This window comes from Cryptomeria japonica, chromosome 6 (genome assembly GCF_030272615.1).
Source record: "Cryptomeria japonica chromosome 6, Sugi_1.0, whole genome shotgun sequence".
Lineage (NCBI taxonomy): Eukaryota > Viridiplantae > Streptophyta > Pinopsida > Cupressales > Cupressaceae > Cryptomeria > Cryptomeria japonica.
In genome coordinates, this window is record NC_081410.1 from 648065097 (window position 1) to 648082009 (window position 16913).

The 16913-nt window shown below is 37.8% G+C and overlaps 1 protein-coding gene across 1 annotated transcript in view; it reads left to right on the plus strand.

Annotated features, from left to right (window-relative positions):
* Nucleotides 1–16913, plus strand: part of LOC131060696 (uncharacterized) — a 180895-nt gene that overhangs the window by 82742 nt on the left and 81240 nt on the right. The window contains exon 6 of the mRNA XM_057994028.2: nt 2815–2926. Coding sequence (XP_057850011.2) covers nt 2815–2926 — 112 coding nt within the window. The remainder of the gene's footprint in view (nt 1–2814; nt 2927–16913) is intronic.

Consider the following 16913-nt stretch of genomic DNA (forward strand, 5'->3'; position numbering starts at 1 on the left):
CACAAGTGAAGAACAAGCAATAGGTTAAGCCCCAAGATAGGGTGGGGATCAGCGATCCATAAGCCTTGAGGGTATAGACCCAAGATAGTTAAGGGCTTGGATCTGTAAACTTTGAGGGAACCTATTGTAGTTGGTCTCTAAGCGCTTTGGTAACATACATAAACTCTTTTCCCTTAAAACTGAAGTAGTAGCAAGGTCTGATATCTATATTAATAATGATATTAATCATCTAATGAGGAAAATAGATAAGCATTTGTTAATAACTAATTGAAGAATATCAATCAATTTTAATATATTGAAATAGATCAGGTAGGGGACATTACGACACTTAACCACGTATTGACACAAAGAGTGGCCTTGGAAATGTGCTTCAATTTAGTCCTACACAACAACTGGATGATGTTTCTGGGACAAATACCAGATGCTATTACATACAAAATAGATACATCCTTTGTCATGTTGGCCGATGCAACACTTACATGACACATCCTTTGCCTTAAAACTTTTTAGGAGTTAATAAGTGTAAAAATACAAAATGTAGTTTGCTGATTGCTCCTTTCTAGATCAATTCATTATGGGTAGAGTTGTAGACATAGCAAACATTCTTTTGATTTTCTAAAATCTTGATCCATGTTAGGTGCAGCCAATACCATGGGGATCATGCAAACATTTTTCATCCAATAAAGATGAGACTATGCTCATGATTGGGGAGTCCTCTGTGATTTGACTTCTACCATGAATAGATAATCTTAGGGTTGACTTGTGGGTTTGTGGTAACCTTGAAATAGAGTAATGCATTAAAGAGACAAATTGTACTTCTTTATCAACTATCAATGCAGAATATGTATATCTGATTTCTGTGTTTACACATTATTGATTTTGGGCCAGACAACAGCAAGCTGCCCAAGATAGTCTAGCCAAGTAAGGTACAAATTTAGGATCTTAGCATTTTCTATGTGTTTTGTTGGCTATAAACTTGTCAAAACCAAGATTGAATGTGTAAAAAAGCAAATAAAACCAATCTTTTATATTTGAGGCACAACTTTTTGTTTTCTTTTGTATCTTACATTTCTTTTGAATCTTGGACCTTTCCTTCTAATTGATTTCTTACATAGGATTCGGCATTGGAAGACAAAATACTATGCCTAATTTTTTTGGCAATATGCATAGGAAATTCTTTATGTAACTTGTGTAGAAAATAACTCATGAACTAAATAGAACTAAACTCTCCACAAGTGAAATGATATTAATGTCTACAAAGTACAAACAACCAAAGTAGGTGAAGGGACTTAAAAAGTACATCATGCTTTGGTAAAAGGCATAGGGTGAAGGGAATCCTAAAGAGCTGAAAATTAAAGTAACTATGTTTAAAGTTTAAAATTGGAATGTGAGCCGAGGAGATGTCCAAAATCCAAATAACCAGGAGGGAGGGTGCCCCCAAGTTTCCATGAGCTGATGAAGACTAAAGTTGAGGCCAAAAACATAAGCTGACACTGCCATCTACCCTAAAAGCTGCAGTGAGGAAGTTGATGGCATCTTCATTTAGCATGTCAAAGGGCTCAATACAAGTCACGGAACAAAGATTTTGACATCAGTATCAGATGGATGATAAATTCAACAATTTCTATATTAGGAATGCTATGAGATAAGATTTGAGCCTATAGAAATTTATGCTGATCCAAGTGAGACTGATTCTTTTTTTTATTTGATTATGTTCCATTTTGCCTATATTTCATTATTTTACATAGAGGGATCAATTGATGTCTTAACCAAAAAATGAGGAGCCATTTTGAAATTCTGGAGCCTATGTCATTCTGTTGCCTTACCACTGAGCTACTATCCTTTTTTATTATTGGGAATTTTGGTAGGTTCCTTATTACAGCTTGGGTGTGGCTCATTGTCTTTGACATCCTCCCTTGAGCCACACTTTGGTGCTCATGGCTCCAAGTTGGTCTTTGATGCTATGTTATTATCTGTGGAACATCTAGGATTGAACCTAAGACGTCCCATGTACGTGCTTGGTTGCTCTACATTGAGCTACCAGCCCACTTTGTAACCAGGTCATTTTTTGTAAGCTCCTTATTATGGTTTCAGTATGGTTCGTTGTCTCCAACAGACATATATACTGATCATAACCCTTAAAGGCTTTGGGCATGACTTTTAACATACATATCGAGTGACATGGTCTGATCTTGTTTAGAGTTGTTCATTGACACAGAAAACCCTCTTCTGCTCACTGTTGAATTAGAGATTGTGACAGCTCATTTTTCATGTGGCCAAACTACTCGATTTGATGTATGTACTAATACTGATGCCTGGGGTATGTTTTTTTATATACACATTCTGTGACATGATCTGATTGTGTCTACAGTTGATTGTTGACTGAGAAATACCCTCTTCTGCTCACTGATGAATGCGATACTGTGACAGAGATTATTTTTATTTGAGAAATAACTATTTTGAATACCTATTATGTATTTATATTAAATTAGATGAATAGGTGTTGGGCCACTATTTTAATTGGCCAAACCACATGGTTTGGCAAGAATTAATACTGATCATGAACATTATAGGCCTGGGGGATGAATTTTAAATTTTAATGCATGGTCTGTAGTATCACCTGATTCCCTGCATGGAATATATGTGATGGATACTTGTCTTATCATTAACTATTAATTTTTCCTTATATTTATTGTGCGACTTTTTACAGAAGATTATATTGTATTCATGTTTTTTCTGCTACAATGGTACATCTCAAAATTTTGACGACTATAATATGAACTGCATTGTGAATATGTTTTGCTCATGTGATAGGTATTGGAAGTTATCTCTTCTTGTACATCCAGATAAGTGCTCTCATCCTGAAGCACACCAAGCATTCACAAGATTGAATCAGGCTTTCAAAGATTTGCAAGACCCAACAAAAGTAAGGATTTGTTTTCTCTGATCCATTTTTAATGAAAATTGTAATTACTTAATGTGCTTCCCTATATGATTTCTAAATAATCATTTATCTTATATTATGTTTATAAATATGGACTATGCATTATTTGTTAGTTTTATGTGCCTATTGCTTGGCTGTCATTCTTCTTAAGCAGGGCACACTCGTTTCATGGCAGCAATCGTATTTTTTTTCTTTTTCTTTTTTCTTTCCTTATTTATTGGCGTGTGCATTTTGTTTATCATTTAGCATAGCAACACTTGCTTTTGTTATATTTAGATTGAATTCTAAATTTTGTAAGAAGTGGCTGTTCTTATTTTAGAACAATGTGCTTTCTGCTCTAGTTTTCTCCTAGTGTAAGCACTCCACTGAGGTGGGGTTTTTTTTTTTTTTTTTTTGTAAATCCGGGAGTTCTCATTCAATAAAAACAACAATGTGCTTTCTGCTCTAGTTTTCTCCTAGTGTAAGCACTCCACTGAGGTGGGGTTTTTTTTTTTTTTTTTTTGTAAATCGGGAGTTCTCATTCAATAAAAACAACCTAGGGCATACCACTGAAATAAATAGAGTGTATTTGAGTGTTGAGCTATTGCAATGTAATACTTTTCTATTTTAATTGAATATTGATGTAGTATTGAGGTTTCATATTTGTGAGTATTTCCTGTTCATATTTTCGGCAGTGTTTGTTTGTAGATTAGAGTACTTAGATCTGCTGTTTTAGTTGGAGTTTTTTGTTTTAAGCTATTTTGCAGTTGGGGTTAATAATTAATTTTCTCAATGCATAATCTGCTTACCATGATTTTAAAATTTAACATGGTATTAGAGGATGCACTTTGAACTCTTCTAGATGTGTCTATGGAGTGTGTTGCTACCTATGAGAGAGATTTATTGGAGAATTTTAGTAGGTGTGATACACTTGCTTCAATGATTGAAGTGATTCAAACCTTTGAGAGGTTGTAGGGTGGGATGCCTATACACTTGTGATATGGTGCTGGTTAATTTATTCTTGGTTGATCTGCTTGGTTTTAGCATGCTCTTGGACCTACAACTATGATTAGTCTTGATCTTAGAGTGTGTGACTCTTAGGATGGTGCTTCCAACTTTATACCTTGGAAGCGCAGATTGCAAATGCTATTGGAGGTTGATCATTGGAATTTTGTGGAGACAAAGGTTTCGTCTCCTATTGATCTTGTTCAATTGGTCCAACATAACAAAAAGTTGGCCAAAGCAAAGTGAATTAACCTAGATTTATTGAAAGACTATTTGATCCCTCACAACATAGAGAAGATGACATTGAAGGAGATTATGATGCCTTGACCACTTTGTATTAGATTGTGAACAATTTGTGCAAATGTTACTAAAGAATAAGCTTAGTGCCACACACACGAGTGAATACATGCACAATGGTTAGCTATCTTATGAAGACCATTGAGCTTCAAGATCGACTCATTGCTATTGGGGTGAAGGTGGATGATGATGAGTTGGTGCCCATAAATTGAAATGGGTTCTCTCCATCCTAGGACCCGTCTGTTTTGGGTGTTTGTGCTTGTGAGAAGCTTACCGCTATTGAGAAGCTTTGGAATAATTTCATCCAAGAGACTAGATTGGAGACAACTTCAGCTAGATTGAAAGAAAGTTAGAATAGCCCTCGTTAGGAAGATGAGGAAAGGTGGTAAGCAAGGAATTGAGAAGTGTCAGAAAGGGAAGGAGGATTTTGGTTCTTCTCATTAGAGAAGAAAGATTTTGAGCCATTTTAAGTGTTTGCCACTATGCTTCTTAGTGTCATGAAAAGAAGGGGAAGGGCAAGTAGTAGCATAAGTAGTTTGTAAGAAATGCGTAAGTGTCAACAATGAAAGAAATTTCATCTAGGCTTGAGACAACCTCCTACATGGTGTCATGCTTTGGAATGATTTTGGTTCTTATCATTAGGGAGGAAAGATTTGAGCCATATTAAGTGTTTCAAATGCCATAATTGTCACTATGCTTCTTAGTGTCATGAAAAGAAGGGGAGGGGCAAGTAGCATATGTAGTTTGTGAGAAATGCATAAGCCTCAACAATGAAAGAGCTTTCATGCAGGCTTGGGACAACCTTCTACATGGTGTCATTCTTTACACTAACACCTTGTTTGGTGTATGGTGGTATGTGGATAGTGGAGCATTGAGACACATTATCTTCAATAACAAGAATTTCAACATGCTTAAGAAGCATGAGGTAGGTCTAGAAGTGGAGCTTGGTGATGATACCACATATCTAATTACAAGGAATGGCTCGTTCCTTTTGCATGCTTTTAGATGATAATCTTGAACTTCATGATGTCTTGCATGTTCTTGATTTAACTAAACCTTGCTTTTAGAATTAGCCATTATAGATCTTAAGAGCGTGGTTGAGTTTAACTATAAATAAGTCATTATTAGGGATCACAACTAGGATCTTGGTTGATATGTGGCTAGAGGGTGACCTTTACAGGTTGCTTGCTGATCCAATCAAAGATGGAGCCTTAGTGCATGATAGTGACTAGATTTGCAAGCTTTAGCACAACAGACTTGGTCTATGGAGCATTGAATTTCATGAAGGACATGGTGCTAGGATTGCCAGACTCAAAGATACAAATGAAACAAGTGTGTAATGAGTTGTGCACTCAGCAAGCATGCCAAGACAAATTTCCCTAGTAGTGAGCATAGATTGAGAGGAAGCCTAGATCAAGAGGATTCTTGATTTGACTTGTTAAGATGTGTGTGCACTTATGTCAACAACTTCATTGGTAGGTAACATTTACTATGTTTAATATATTGATGATTCCTTGAGGGTACTTGGTTTACTTCATAAAGCCCAAAAATGAGGTCTTTGGAAAGTTCCAAGAGTTCAAAGATCTTGGGAATAATCAGATAGTTAGAAAGATTGAGGTTTTGAGGTTTGAGAATGAAGGAGAGTATGCCTCCAAGGATCTGGATTCTTATTGTGAAGATGTAGGGATCTAGAGGGTGTTGATTTTACCTTACAACCATCATTAGAATGGGGTTATATATAGCAAAAACATGCCCTTGTAGAGACATCAAATGTTATGATATATGACTTAGATATGCCCAAGTTTCTTGGGGCAGGGGCATAAAGTTGTTTATGTTCTTGATAGGGGTCATCACAAGGTGTTGGAGGACAAGACTCTGGTGGAAGCTTTCACAAGAGAGAAACCTAATGTTTTTCATTTTTGGGTCTTTGGAAGTTTTGATAACATTTATGCACGAAAGGAGAAGAGGACAAATCTTGAACCATCCAACAAGAAGAGTGTGTTTGTGCGATATAGCGAGTTCTCTAAGGCTTACAAGGTCTACGCTTAATCACAATGGTAGAGAATGGTGTGAGACAAGATGTGAAAATTGATGAGAATGCTAGAGAACCAGCCAATAACTTCTTTGAGTCATACATCTTTATAAAACAATTTTTCACCAAGGTTCTATTGGGAGAATCAAAGGATTTTGGGATGGTAAGTGATGACTTCATATTTTAGGTCATCTTCAAATTGTGTGGAAACCCAATTTTTCTTAACTCTATAGAAGTAATGAATTCTAGTAGATAGTGGCCTCACTTGTATATTAAAAGAGAATCATACACATAGTTGACCCTTTGATTTTAGAGAAAAGCCTTGTTGGCTTCCTTGTCATGTGCCCAACTTCCTTCTCATGGAGTTGTCAATTGCTGAAGGTACACAAAAGTTTTCAATGAGTTGTGCAAAATATTGTCACTCGTTAAATATGCAATCAAAATTAGTCATGTTGCATGCAAGGATACCACAATAGTAGCAGATTTGAGTATGGATCTCCTTTGGTATGGCTTTCTAATGGAGAGCTCAATGAGTCATTTTGATCAAAAGGGAGAGATGAATGAGTATGTGTTTCAATTATTGGGAGAAAGTTTCAAGAACACTCATGATTGATGAGGACTTAATGGAGAGTTGTAAGGATTATGAGCACTTGCAAAGTGAATAGCAGCAATGGAAGAGGTTCAATCACCCAATCCTGTTAGCACCCATGAAATCACATAGTAGCATTACTGTGACTAGCTTTGTGAGTTGAAAGGAAAATAGAAGCAATGTCAAAGTCTGGGATTCTCATGGTCATAGAAAATTAGAAGATTGCCCAATCTAGTAGTGTCTGAGAAAGAATCCTATTCTATCTTTTTGCCCCAAGGCCCATAATACATCTCTGTAATGTCCCCACTTTGAATTAATAATAATTTTAAAATACAAAAGAAAAAAAATTAAATTTAATTACAATATAAAATAATATAATTAAATATAATTAAAATTTAATTAAGTTAATGAATGGTCAAAAGACATGGAAGGAAAAGTTGTGACTCCCTCAAACATGGGATATAAAAGGGAAAAGAGAACCTCATTTGAGAAGGGCATAATGGGGGAATCAGAAGTGCAGATCTGATTTAAATAAGAAGTGCAGATCTGATCATGAAAGGTTGTGTCCCTTTCAAAGGGCAGATATAATGAAGAGTTGCACTCTTTCAAAGGGTGCTAATGGTGGAAAGGGCATGTCTCTTGCCAAAGGGCATACATGATGAAGAGGTGTGACCTCTCCCTCACATTGAGAGATATAAAGGAAAGGAATCAAAAGCATCCTGTGACATCACCATGGATCAGATCAGATCAGAACTGTTATTAAGTTACAGGCAGTAACATCTTTGTTCTTGGTAGTATGCATGGGGATGAGCTGAATATGTGTGCTTAATATATGAAGCTTGATAATGTTCTTATGCAAAATTTAATAGTAATATTACTGTAGACTGCAATATGTATGACAGTTTAATAATGCCTTTCTATCACTAATTGTTCATATGATGATTAAGTAAATTATATGATGGAGTCTGTAATACCTTTCAATCTCACCATCCAATTATGAAGGGAGAATACAAGGAAGCAAGAGCACTAGGCTCCAACAGGTACGCCAACTCCAAGTGTGGGCCAAGAAGCCAAGTTGATGAGGTCCTTGGTGCTCTTGGGCTTGTTGGAGAGGGATAGACTCGAGGCCCTTGGGTGATTCTCCTTGAGCTCCATAATGGGAATTGGTGTAGGGAGAGAAAGGGTCGTTGAATCCTTCATATAACTATGCAATATATAAGAATGCTGAATATATAGTCTATCAAGGCATAATGGAAATGTTGACTAATCTGTTGTGCAAAGTTCAGATCAAGCTTAGTTGACAATAGTGTTCCTCTATTGTAATCACTTTGCACTAAAATTGTGATTCAAGATCAGAATATAAGAGGTCCCATTAGGGGACATTACATTTGGTATCAGAGCTTTGATCCTGCCATCTTGCAGGGTAAAGATGAATCAATAAATCAATCTAGTCAATGCGAAGGAATCTCAAAATACGTGTATTCATGTGTATGCTCCATGTTTGGATATATCCAAGTGTATGCCTCGTGTTTTCATGTGTATGCTCTGTGTTTGATAAGTTTCCAACATGTTTATTCCATGTGTGTTTCCAAAGCCAATTCATATTGCAATCATTTTGAATACTCCAAGACCATCACTTGAGGACAAGCAATCTTGAGTGGGGCAGACTGTAATTTCCCCACTTTGAAATAGAATTTAATAATAAATAATAATAATAATATTAAAATACAAAAAAATAAAAATAAAAATAAAATAAAAATATAAAATAATATAATTAAGTATAATTAAAATTTAATTAAGTTAATGAATGGTCAAAAGAAATGTAAGGAAAAGTTGTGACCCCCTCAAACATGGGATATAAAAGGGAGAAGAGAACATCATTTGAGAAGGGGATGATGGTGCAATCAGAAGTGCAGATCTGATTTAAATAAGAAGTGCAAATCTGATCACGAAAGGTTGTGTCCCTTTCAAAGGGCAGATATAATGAAGAGTTGCACTCTTTCAAAGGGTGCTAATGGTGGAAAAGGCATGTCTCTTGCCAAAGGGCATACATGATGAAGAGGTGTGACCTCTCCCTCACATCGAGAGATATCAAGGAAAGGAATCAAAAGCATCCAGTGACATCATACATCATGAAGAGTTGTGACCTCTCCTTCTCCTTTGAGAGATATAAAGGAAAGGAATCAAAAGCATCCAGTGACATTACCATGGATCAGATCAGATCAGAACTGTTATTAAGTTACAAGCAGTGACATCGTTGTTCTTGGTGGTATGCATGGGGATGAGCTGAATATGTATGCTTAATATATAAAGCTTGATAATGTTCTTATGCAGAATTTAATAGTAATATATATATATATATAGACTGCAATATGTATGACAATTTAATAATGCCTTTCTATCACTAACTGTTCATATGATGATTAAGTAAATTATATGATGGAGTCTGTAATACCTTTCAGTCTCACCATCCAATTATGGAGGGAGAATACAAGGAAGCAAGAGCACTAGGCTCCTACAAGTACGCCAACCCCGAGTGTGGGCCAAGAGGCCAAGTTGATGAGGTCCTAGGTGCGCTTGGGCTTGTTGGAGAGGGATAGACTCGAGGCACCTTGGGTGATTCTCCTTGAGCTCCATAATGGGAACCGGTGTAGGGAGAGAAACGGTTGTTGAATCCTTCATATAACTATGCAATATATAGGAATGCTGAATATATAGTTTATCAAGGCATAATGGAAATGTTGACTAATTTGTTGTGCAAGGTCCAGACCAAGCTTAGTTGACAATAGTGTCCCTATATTGTGATCACTATGCGCTAAAATTGTGTTTCAAGGTTAGAATATAAGAGGGTCCCATTAGGGGACATTACAAATTGCTCATATTTGTGGGGTGTGGTAGCTCTACAAGAAATGTCGTAAAAGATGACCTTTATGCATTACGCCTTTGGAGCCTAAAATTGTGAAGTCAGATAAGGGATTCTGCTAATCAAATTTGGATAGGATCAAGATGGGATTTAGTCTTAAGGAAGATATTGGAATGGTTCTTTACTTTTGAGCATTGTTGTAATGTTTTTTAAAGATCTTGTCAACTCTTTCCCACTCTTGCCAAGGAGATTCATTAAAGTTTTAGTGGTGTTGTAATGTTTCAACTTTGTGGTGAAACTTTTCTTGAAAATGGTTCAAGGAAATTCTTCCCATTATATACGTAGAGATTTTATCCTTCAAGTTGATAGTAATGCAAATATATTCACCTCTTCTTTGCTTGATGTGAGGCATATGATCTCTCATCAAACTCCATGAGCTTGTAGACTTTTTGGAAGAATTAGGATTGAAAAGGGTACAAACTTGTGTTACATGGGGATGTGTCCCCAACACTCAAACTCTTGTCCTCGTCCTTTGAGCCATTTTAGGGATGACAAGATGTTTGGGGATGTCCCTTTGGACATCCCCCACAACTGAGAAAATGCAAAAGCATCCCCAAAATTTGCCCCTAAAATGGGGATGGTAAGAAACACAAAGGGGAAGCTTGGTCATCCCAAAGGCATCTGGGGACATCTCAAATGTCCTTCAACAATCCTAGGAATGAATTTGGGAAGAGGATTTATCAAGGATCATGCATTGGGCAGCTTATTCCCCTTGTCCATTTCTAAAAATTCTTTCCATTCTTTTTGGATGAAACCATCCTTGGTGATCCATCAGATAGTGCTCGTAAGAGAACTTCTTGACCTTTATGTTGAAAACATAGTTCCAATTTTGGAAAGTCTAGGGAGATACATCCCAAGAAGTGCAACCATGGGGTGCCCAAGATGACATCGACATCTAATTTTATAACATAATGGGGCTCTTCCCCAAGGTGATATCTAGTTGTGGGATTTTATTGGTGCATTAAGCAGTAGATCCATTAGGGAAGGATACGTTGAAGCCCTTAAAGTCCGTTGTTTCTATCTTCATTCTAGTAACTAGTCTTTCATCAGTAAAGTTATGAGTTCCCCATTATCAACTAGGGCAATTACTTTTTGTCCTTTTAGAGTACTTCAAATTTGAAAAGGTTGATGTTTGGATACTATTGTCATTTTATGACACCCTTGGTCCATCAGTAAGAACCAATCAGAGATCCGATCCATGGACCAGCGCTGCCCTAGTTAATTAAGGAAAAAGTAGAAGAATCATGAAGTGTGAAGTGTTGCCTTGTCCGGAGGAAGTTCCTCCCTTGGCCTTTTCTTCCATCCTCGGAACCCCGAGGTTCTGAGGTTCTTTCCCTTTGCCTTCTCCTGTTCTCCTTCCTCGGATCTCCGGAACCCCGAGGTTCCAAAGTTTCTTCTCTTTGCCTTCTCTTGCTTTTCCTTCTCCGGAACTCCGTAACCCCGAGGTTCCGAAGTTCCCTCTTCGTGTTCTTCTTTCTCCGGAACTCCGGAACCCCGAGGTTCTGAAGTTCCTTCCCTTTGCTGCCTCTCTTTTCTTTTCCTGGAACTCCGGAAACCTGAGTTTTCGAAGTTCCTCTCTTTCTTTCCCTTTCTCTTCTGTTCCCCAGAACTCTAGAACCCCGAGGTTCCAAAATTCCTTTCTTTTCTTCTTCCCTTCCCCAGAACTCCGGAAACTCGAGGTTCCGAGGTTCCTTTGCGCAGTTCTGCCTTTTCCTTTTCTTTCCTTCTCAATTCCCCGAAACTCTGGAACCTCGAGGTTCCAAAGTTCCCTCCTAGCCTTTCTTCCTTCCTTTCTCCGGAACTCCGGAACCTCGAGGTTCCAAAGTTCACTTCCTTGCTTCCCTTTCTTCCTTCCCAGAACTCCGGAACCCCGAGGTTACGAAGTTCCTTCCCTCCTTGCCTTTTCCCTCTAGTTTCCTCGGAACATCGGAACCTCGAGGTTCCGAAGTTCCTTCCTTAGCCTTTTTCTAGTTCTTCGGAACCCCGAGGTTCCGAAGTTCCCTGTTGTGTCTCTTTCTCTTCCTCTTCCTCGGAACCTCGAAGTTCCTTCTTTGTCTTCCCCACTTCGGGAACTTGAGTTTCTGAAGTCCTCGAACTTCTTTCCGATTGGTGGCACTTCCAGATGGTGTGATCGACACTCAAGGCTTTAAATGCTCCGATAGTTTTGGTGACTTGTGCACTTTCTTTTGTGGAGCCACAGGGGTGCATTTAATGTTTTTGGCAGGATTTCTATCAAGGGAGGTACGAGGCCATGCTTGTTGTGGTGACTTATGTCATGTCTGCATACTTTGACTTTGGAAGGTCAGTCAATCCACCTTCTCAAGGTTGCCTTTTGTGGGTATGGCTAGGTTGCTTGCATGTACAGAAGTCAAGTACATGCACTTCCTTGCACTCCCAGATTGACATGCAGGGGTCATGATCACTCTTGTAACCATTTTTCTATATAAGGCTGTTAAGCCTCATTGTAAACAAGAAGACTTGCTGCCTTGAGCTTTCCAATGCTCTTTCTCTTCTCTTGAAGACTTGTAATTATTTTTGCATTTCTGCAACTGTAAGTTTGGCTTTTGGCCTTTGAATGAATTGAAATTACATTCTTGCCTTCCTTCAACTTATGCATGCTGTGTATGTTTCCTTACCTTCATCGTAAGTGTATGTTTTGTGGCTCTTCTCTCCATATATGCTGTGTTAACTTGTTTTTTTGAGTGTGACTTGTTGGAAACCTTCTCCCCTCTTGGCATTCAGTGGATTCTAACCTTCATACAGCATTGGGATCACTCATACAACTGAAGTTTTTGCATCTCTTGGGTGTTTTTCAATTAATTCATTGTGTCATTTCGGTAGGGAGAGGAACAATCTCTTCTTGGTGCATCACCTCCTTTTATTTCAAGCATTTCTGTCTTCCCTTTACCTTTGCAATTTGTTAGGATAGGCTTAGGAGTTAGTTTTGAAGTGATGAGTTGGTTCAACACCTGCACCTGGATTGAGAAGGAAGCCGACCTTCTCCAGAGATTCAACCCCCTTGTGCAAGGTCCCACACTTCGGGGTTGTTCCCATGTTTCACAAGGTTGCTGAGTTGATAGCTCAGCAAGGGTGCGAGCTTTTGTGATAACAGATACTATTGGGATAGTGGCTATGGTTCCTTGTTCTTCTTCATCTCATTTCCTTTTCTTTTTAAGGTTTTCCTCTCCTTTCTCCTATGCTTCCTTGTCGGAAGGTGCCTCGATATTGCATTCTTGGCTTGTTTTCCCACATATATGACCTTGTTCCCATTCTTTGCACTTGTAACACAAGTTTTTCCTTTTAAGGTCCCTTCGGTTGCAAATATGTCCATGTTACCATATATCTTTGCATTTGAAACACAACCTTTTTTCTTGGTTGTCTTCTTGTTTACAAATGTGTCCATGCTCCCATTTTCCTTTGCAATCGAAGCATAACCCCTTCCTTAAAAGATTTTCTTACTCATGCTTAGAAAGAAATGTTCTTTTACGCCCGTCCCTTTCATAGAAGTGTTAATCTTTTGGTGTCACATTTTTAGAGCAACTTTTTGCTTTTGCTTTGGTGGTGTCAAGTCATATGGCCTGTAGGATTTCGTCCTTGAGAGTGGTAGGATCAAAGGAACTCACTAAGCCTCAAATAGATTTCGATAATCCCTCAATAAATAAGTATGTGAGCCTCTTTTCGGTTATTTCAGGAACCATGATGAAGAGCCTTTGGAATTTTGTTGCAGTCCTCCATAGTCCCTTTTTGCCTTAATTAGGTGAATTCTTTGAAACCTCTCTAGATGTTTTTGATCAAACCTTTCAATGAGTTCGTTGGTGAAGTTATCATAGGATGCTATGTTTTGATGGCCTTGTGTAGTCAAACCTTGGTGCCACCAGTTGTGAGCAACCCCCTCGAAATGTAGGATGGCGAATTTGATGGCATCCTCTTCCATCATGGGGAGATAGGTGTGTATCTAAGTTTTGAACCCATGAGTGAGTGGTTACCTTTCTTGACCCATCAAAATTTGGAAGAGTAATTTTGCATACTTTGTGATGTAAGATTTTGTTAGGTTGACCCCTTACCCTTGTAGGGTATATTCTTCATCCTTCCTCACAAAACTATCTAAATAGAATGTTTCTCCTAGTTTTAGGGTCAAGGCTTGAATACGATTCGGTAGGTTCCTTTAAGTTATGATTTGGTTCATTAATTTCTTCTTCTTCTCTAGTTGGCTTTTCTCTAGGTATAAAGGGGGGTTTAGTTACCCTTGGAGTTGATCTTAGTGGAGTTCTATTATTTTCAAAATGATTGGAGTTGGCATCCCTCCCATAGGTTTGGTTGTGTCTAGGATTATTGTTGTTCATATTTTGGATGGCTTGGAGAAGTAGTTGTGTTCTCTCATTCTGCTCCATGAGGGCGTGAGTTGTTTGTTCATTGCATTCCATGAAGGCCCTCAAATAGTTTCCCATTTGTTCGCTTATTGTATTGTTTTGAGTGCGGTTATGGGTGAGTGCAAGTTTCTTCCTTTCCTTTTCCAATGCTCTTTGAGGCCTTTGGCTAAGTTACATCAACTATCTTTCGTCCCTTAGGCTGGCAGGAATGATGGTCTAATACCAATTGTAATATCCCTTGTTGGGGGGACCTTGGATCTTGCCCTAAAATCACAAATTTAATTGGAATAAGGAATGTAATATAGTTATCAACATAAACGTTGGCTTGGACCCTGCAACCATGTTAGATAATAAAATATAATTCATAAGATCAATTATTTCAATTTAGGGTTAGGGATCCTAACAATTATAAGCTTCTACATAACAATAATTATCTTATTCTACTTAGAAAAATCATGCAATAACCATCCATGGTTCCTTTCGTATAATTAATCATATTTAGGGTTTGGAGAGGAAATCCACAAGGGTGCTCGACTACTATTTAGCTCAATTAAGCCCAAGAGTGTGCAGTGCTTGACCAAGACAACTTGCCCTTTGGCACACAAGCGGCAGGAATATCCCGTGATGATTCCATCCATTGGGGTGGGCTACTTAGTTTGAGGGTACCTGGGTTATAGAGGAAGACTATTCATCCCAATTAAGCTGAAGAGGACACAATGCCTGACCAAGACAGATCGCCCCTTGGCCCACAAGCGGCAAGAGCATTCCGTGATGGTTCCATCCCTTGGGGTGGACTACTTAATTTGGGGGAACCTATGTTTACCACCTCTCCCAAACATTTTCTTTCCATTCCCATATGTTTGCTTATGGGGATAGATTAAGAAGTTTAACAAGTTTATTAACACCTAGTGAGAGATATTAAAAGATCATAGATATATAAGATAACATTTATCCACTTTGCAAGTATTAAGCATGCACATCAAAGATATACTCATGTATACCACACATGTATTGTTTGTAACTATGCAAGGGGGTTCGGATTGCCTAAAGGCAACATCCGAACCCCTAAAGGGCTGGGCCTCCCCTTTCAAGGTTAACGTGTAGGGCTGGACCTAAAGAGGGTAGCGTGCCCCTAAACAGGGCCTGCCCTATAATGACACGCCACTCCAAAACCACTTTGGCGCCAAACTTAAATTCTAATTAAGGCCGACTTGAAAGTTATCTGCCATATAATTAAAGATCATTTGCCAAGATCAAATCAATCATTCATTCATGCAATCAGCAAAATTCTTATGCTACTTGGTGTGCGAAATTAAGAAGTGAACTGGACAACTTATTCAAGGAAGGCAAAGCTATTTTGGTGTTCCTAATTTCTGTTAGAGAGTGCATTAAAGAGCAGACTTGGTGCAGACTTGGTGAAATTAGAAGTGCAGATCTGATATGACAAAAGGAGCAGATCTGATAAGAGGTTGAAGATTCCAGCTAAGTACTATATTGTTACAATTCAAGATTGAATACATAATCTGACCTGTGGGTCTTTAGTGCTGGGTTTTTCCTCCTTGGAGGTTTTCCCAGGGTAATTGTGTTGGTCTCTTGTGCACTTGCTTTCTCTCTTTCATTTACTTGTTTATAGTTTACTTAATGTTAGCAAATAATTAAATACTGAAAGTCTGATTGCTGGTCTGAGTCACAAAATTAACAACATGAACAAGAATGCTACCACCTTCAATAATTAATAAATTCTGATCTGATCTATGTGCCTGATCACCGATATATTAGGTATTGATCTGCACTTTAAGAGGACGGATGCTTATTCAATTCCTTTCTCCATCGTGGTCTTCCATATTTATATCTTAACCATGCCTCTTGAAGTCCCTTTAGAATGGACATAACCTTTCTTAACCATGCCTCTTCAAGTCCGATCCATTAATGAAATCTCTTCACCACCAAACGCTGCCCTCTTCACTTCCTAATCGCTGTTTAAGGACCTCTGGATACCTTAATCGCTGAATTTATTAGCTTCTGCTTATAACATGTGCTGTTTGTATAAATACTAATCATCGCTGTTGTTAATCATTGATCACTGCCTTAATGAATTTAAAATTTGTGATGTCTTATAAATAAGACAAATTTTCTTTTGATTAAGACAAGGTTAATACTATTACTTAGGCGGGGCCAAAATTTTGGAATTCTTCACCAACTCTAAATTTCATTATGTTCAAACGATTTGCTTACAAAATTGAATTGAACAATCTCAATCAATGAGCCCAAATGCAATCCTTGAGTAGAGTTGTTGCAAAGGATATGATGGTTTTTGTCCTCAAATTCAATAATGGGAAATCAAGAGGGTTTTCATCTTCCAAGATCTTCAATCAGCCAAGTGTTGTTCTTCTTGGACAAGAATTCCAACATAATGCTCACAATTCCAAAATGATGATAGAAAGTGCTGATCAAATAAATCCAATTGCCCTCTTTATGTGTCACTCCAAATGGTTCCATGAGTTCAATTTCCTTAAGTTTATAAAAACATTATTTATTTATTTTTTAGTATTTGTAAAAACTTTCTATTTCAATATTAGTGATTAAAATAATTTTTATTTTAATAATAATATTATCTAGTTGCGCCTTACATTAGAATATACTGGTACCAATTTGAAATAATATTATTAACTATTTTCCTTTATTTATCCTTTAGGCTATTGGAAATGGAAATAGGCTAGAATTGTTCTCCATGTTACTATTTTTGAGAAGGGGACATGAGATTAGGTAAACAA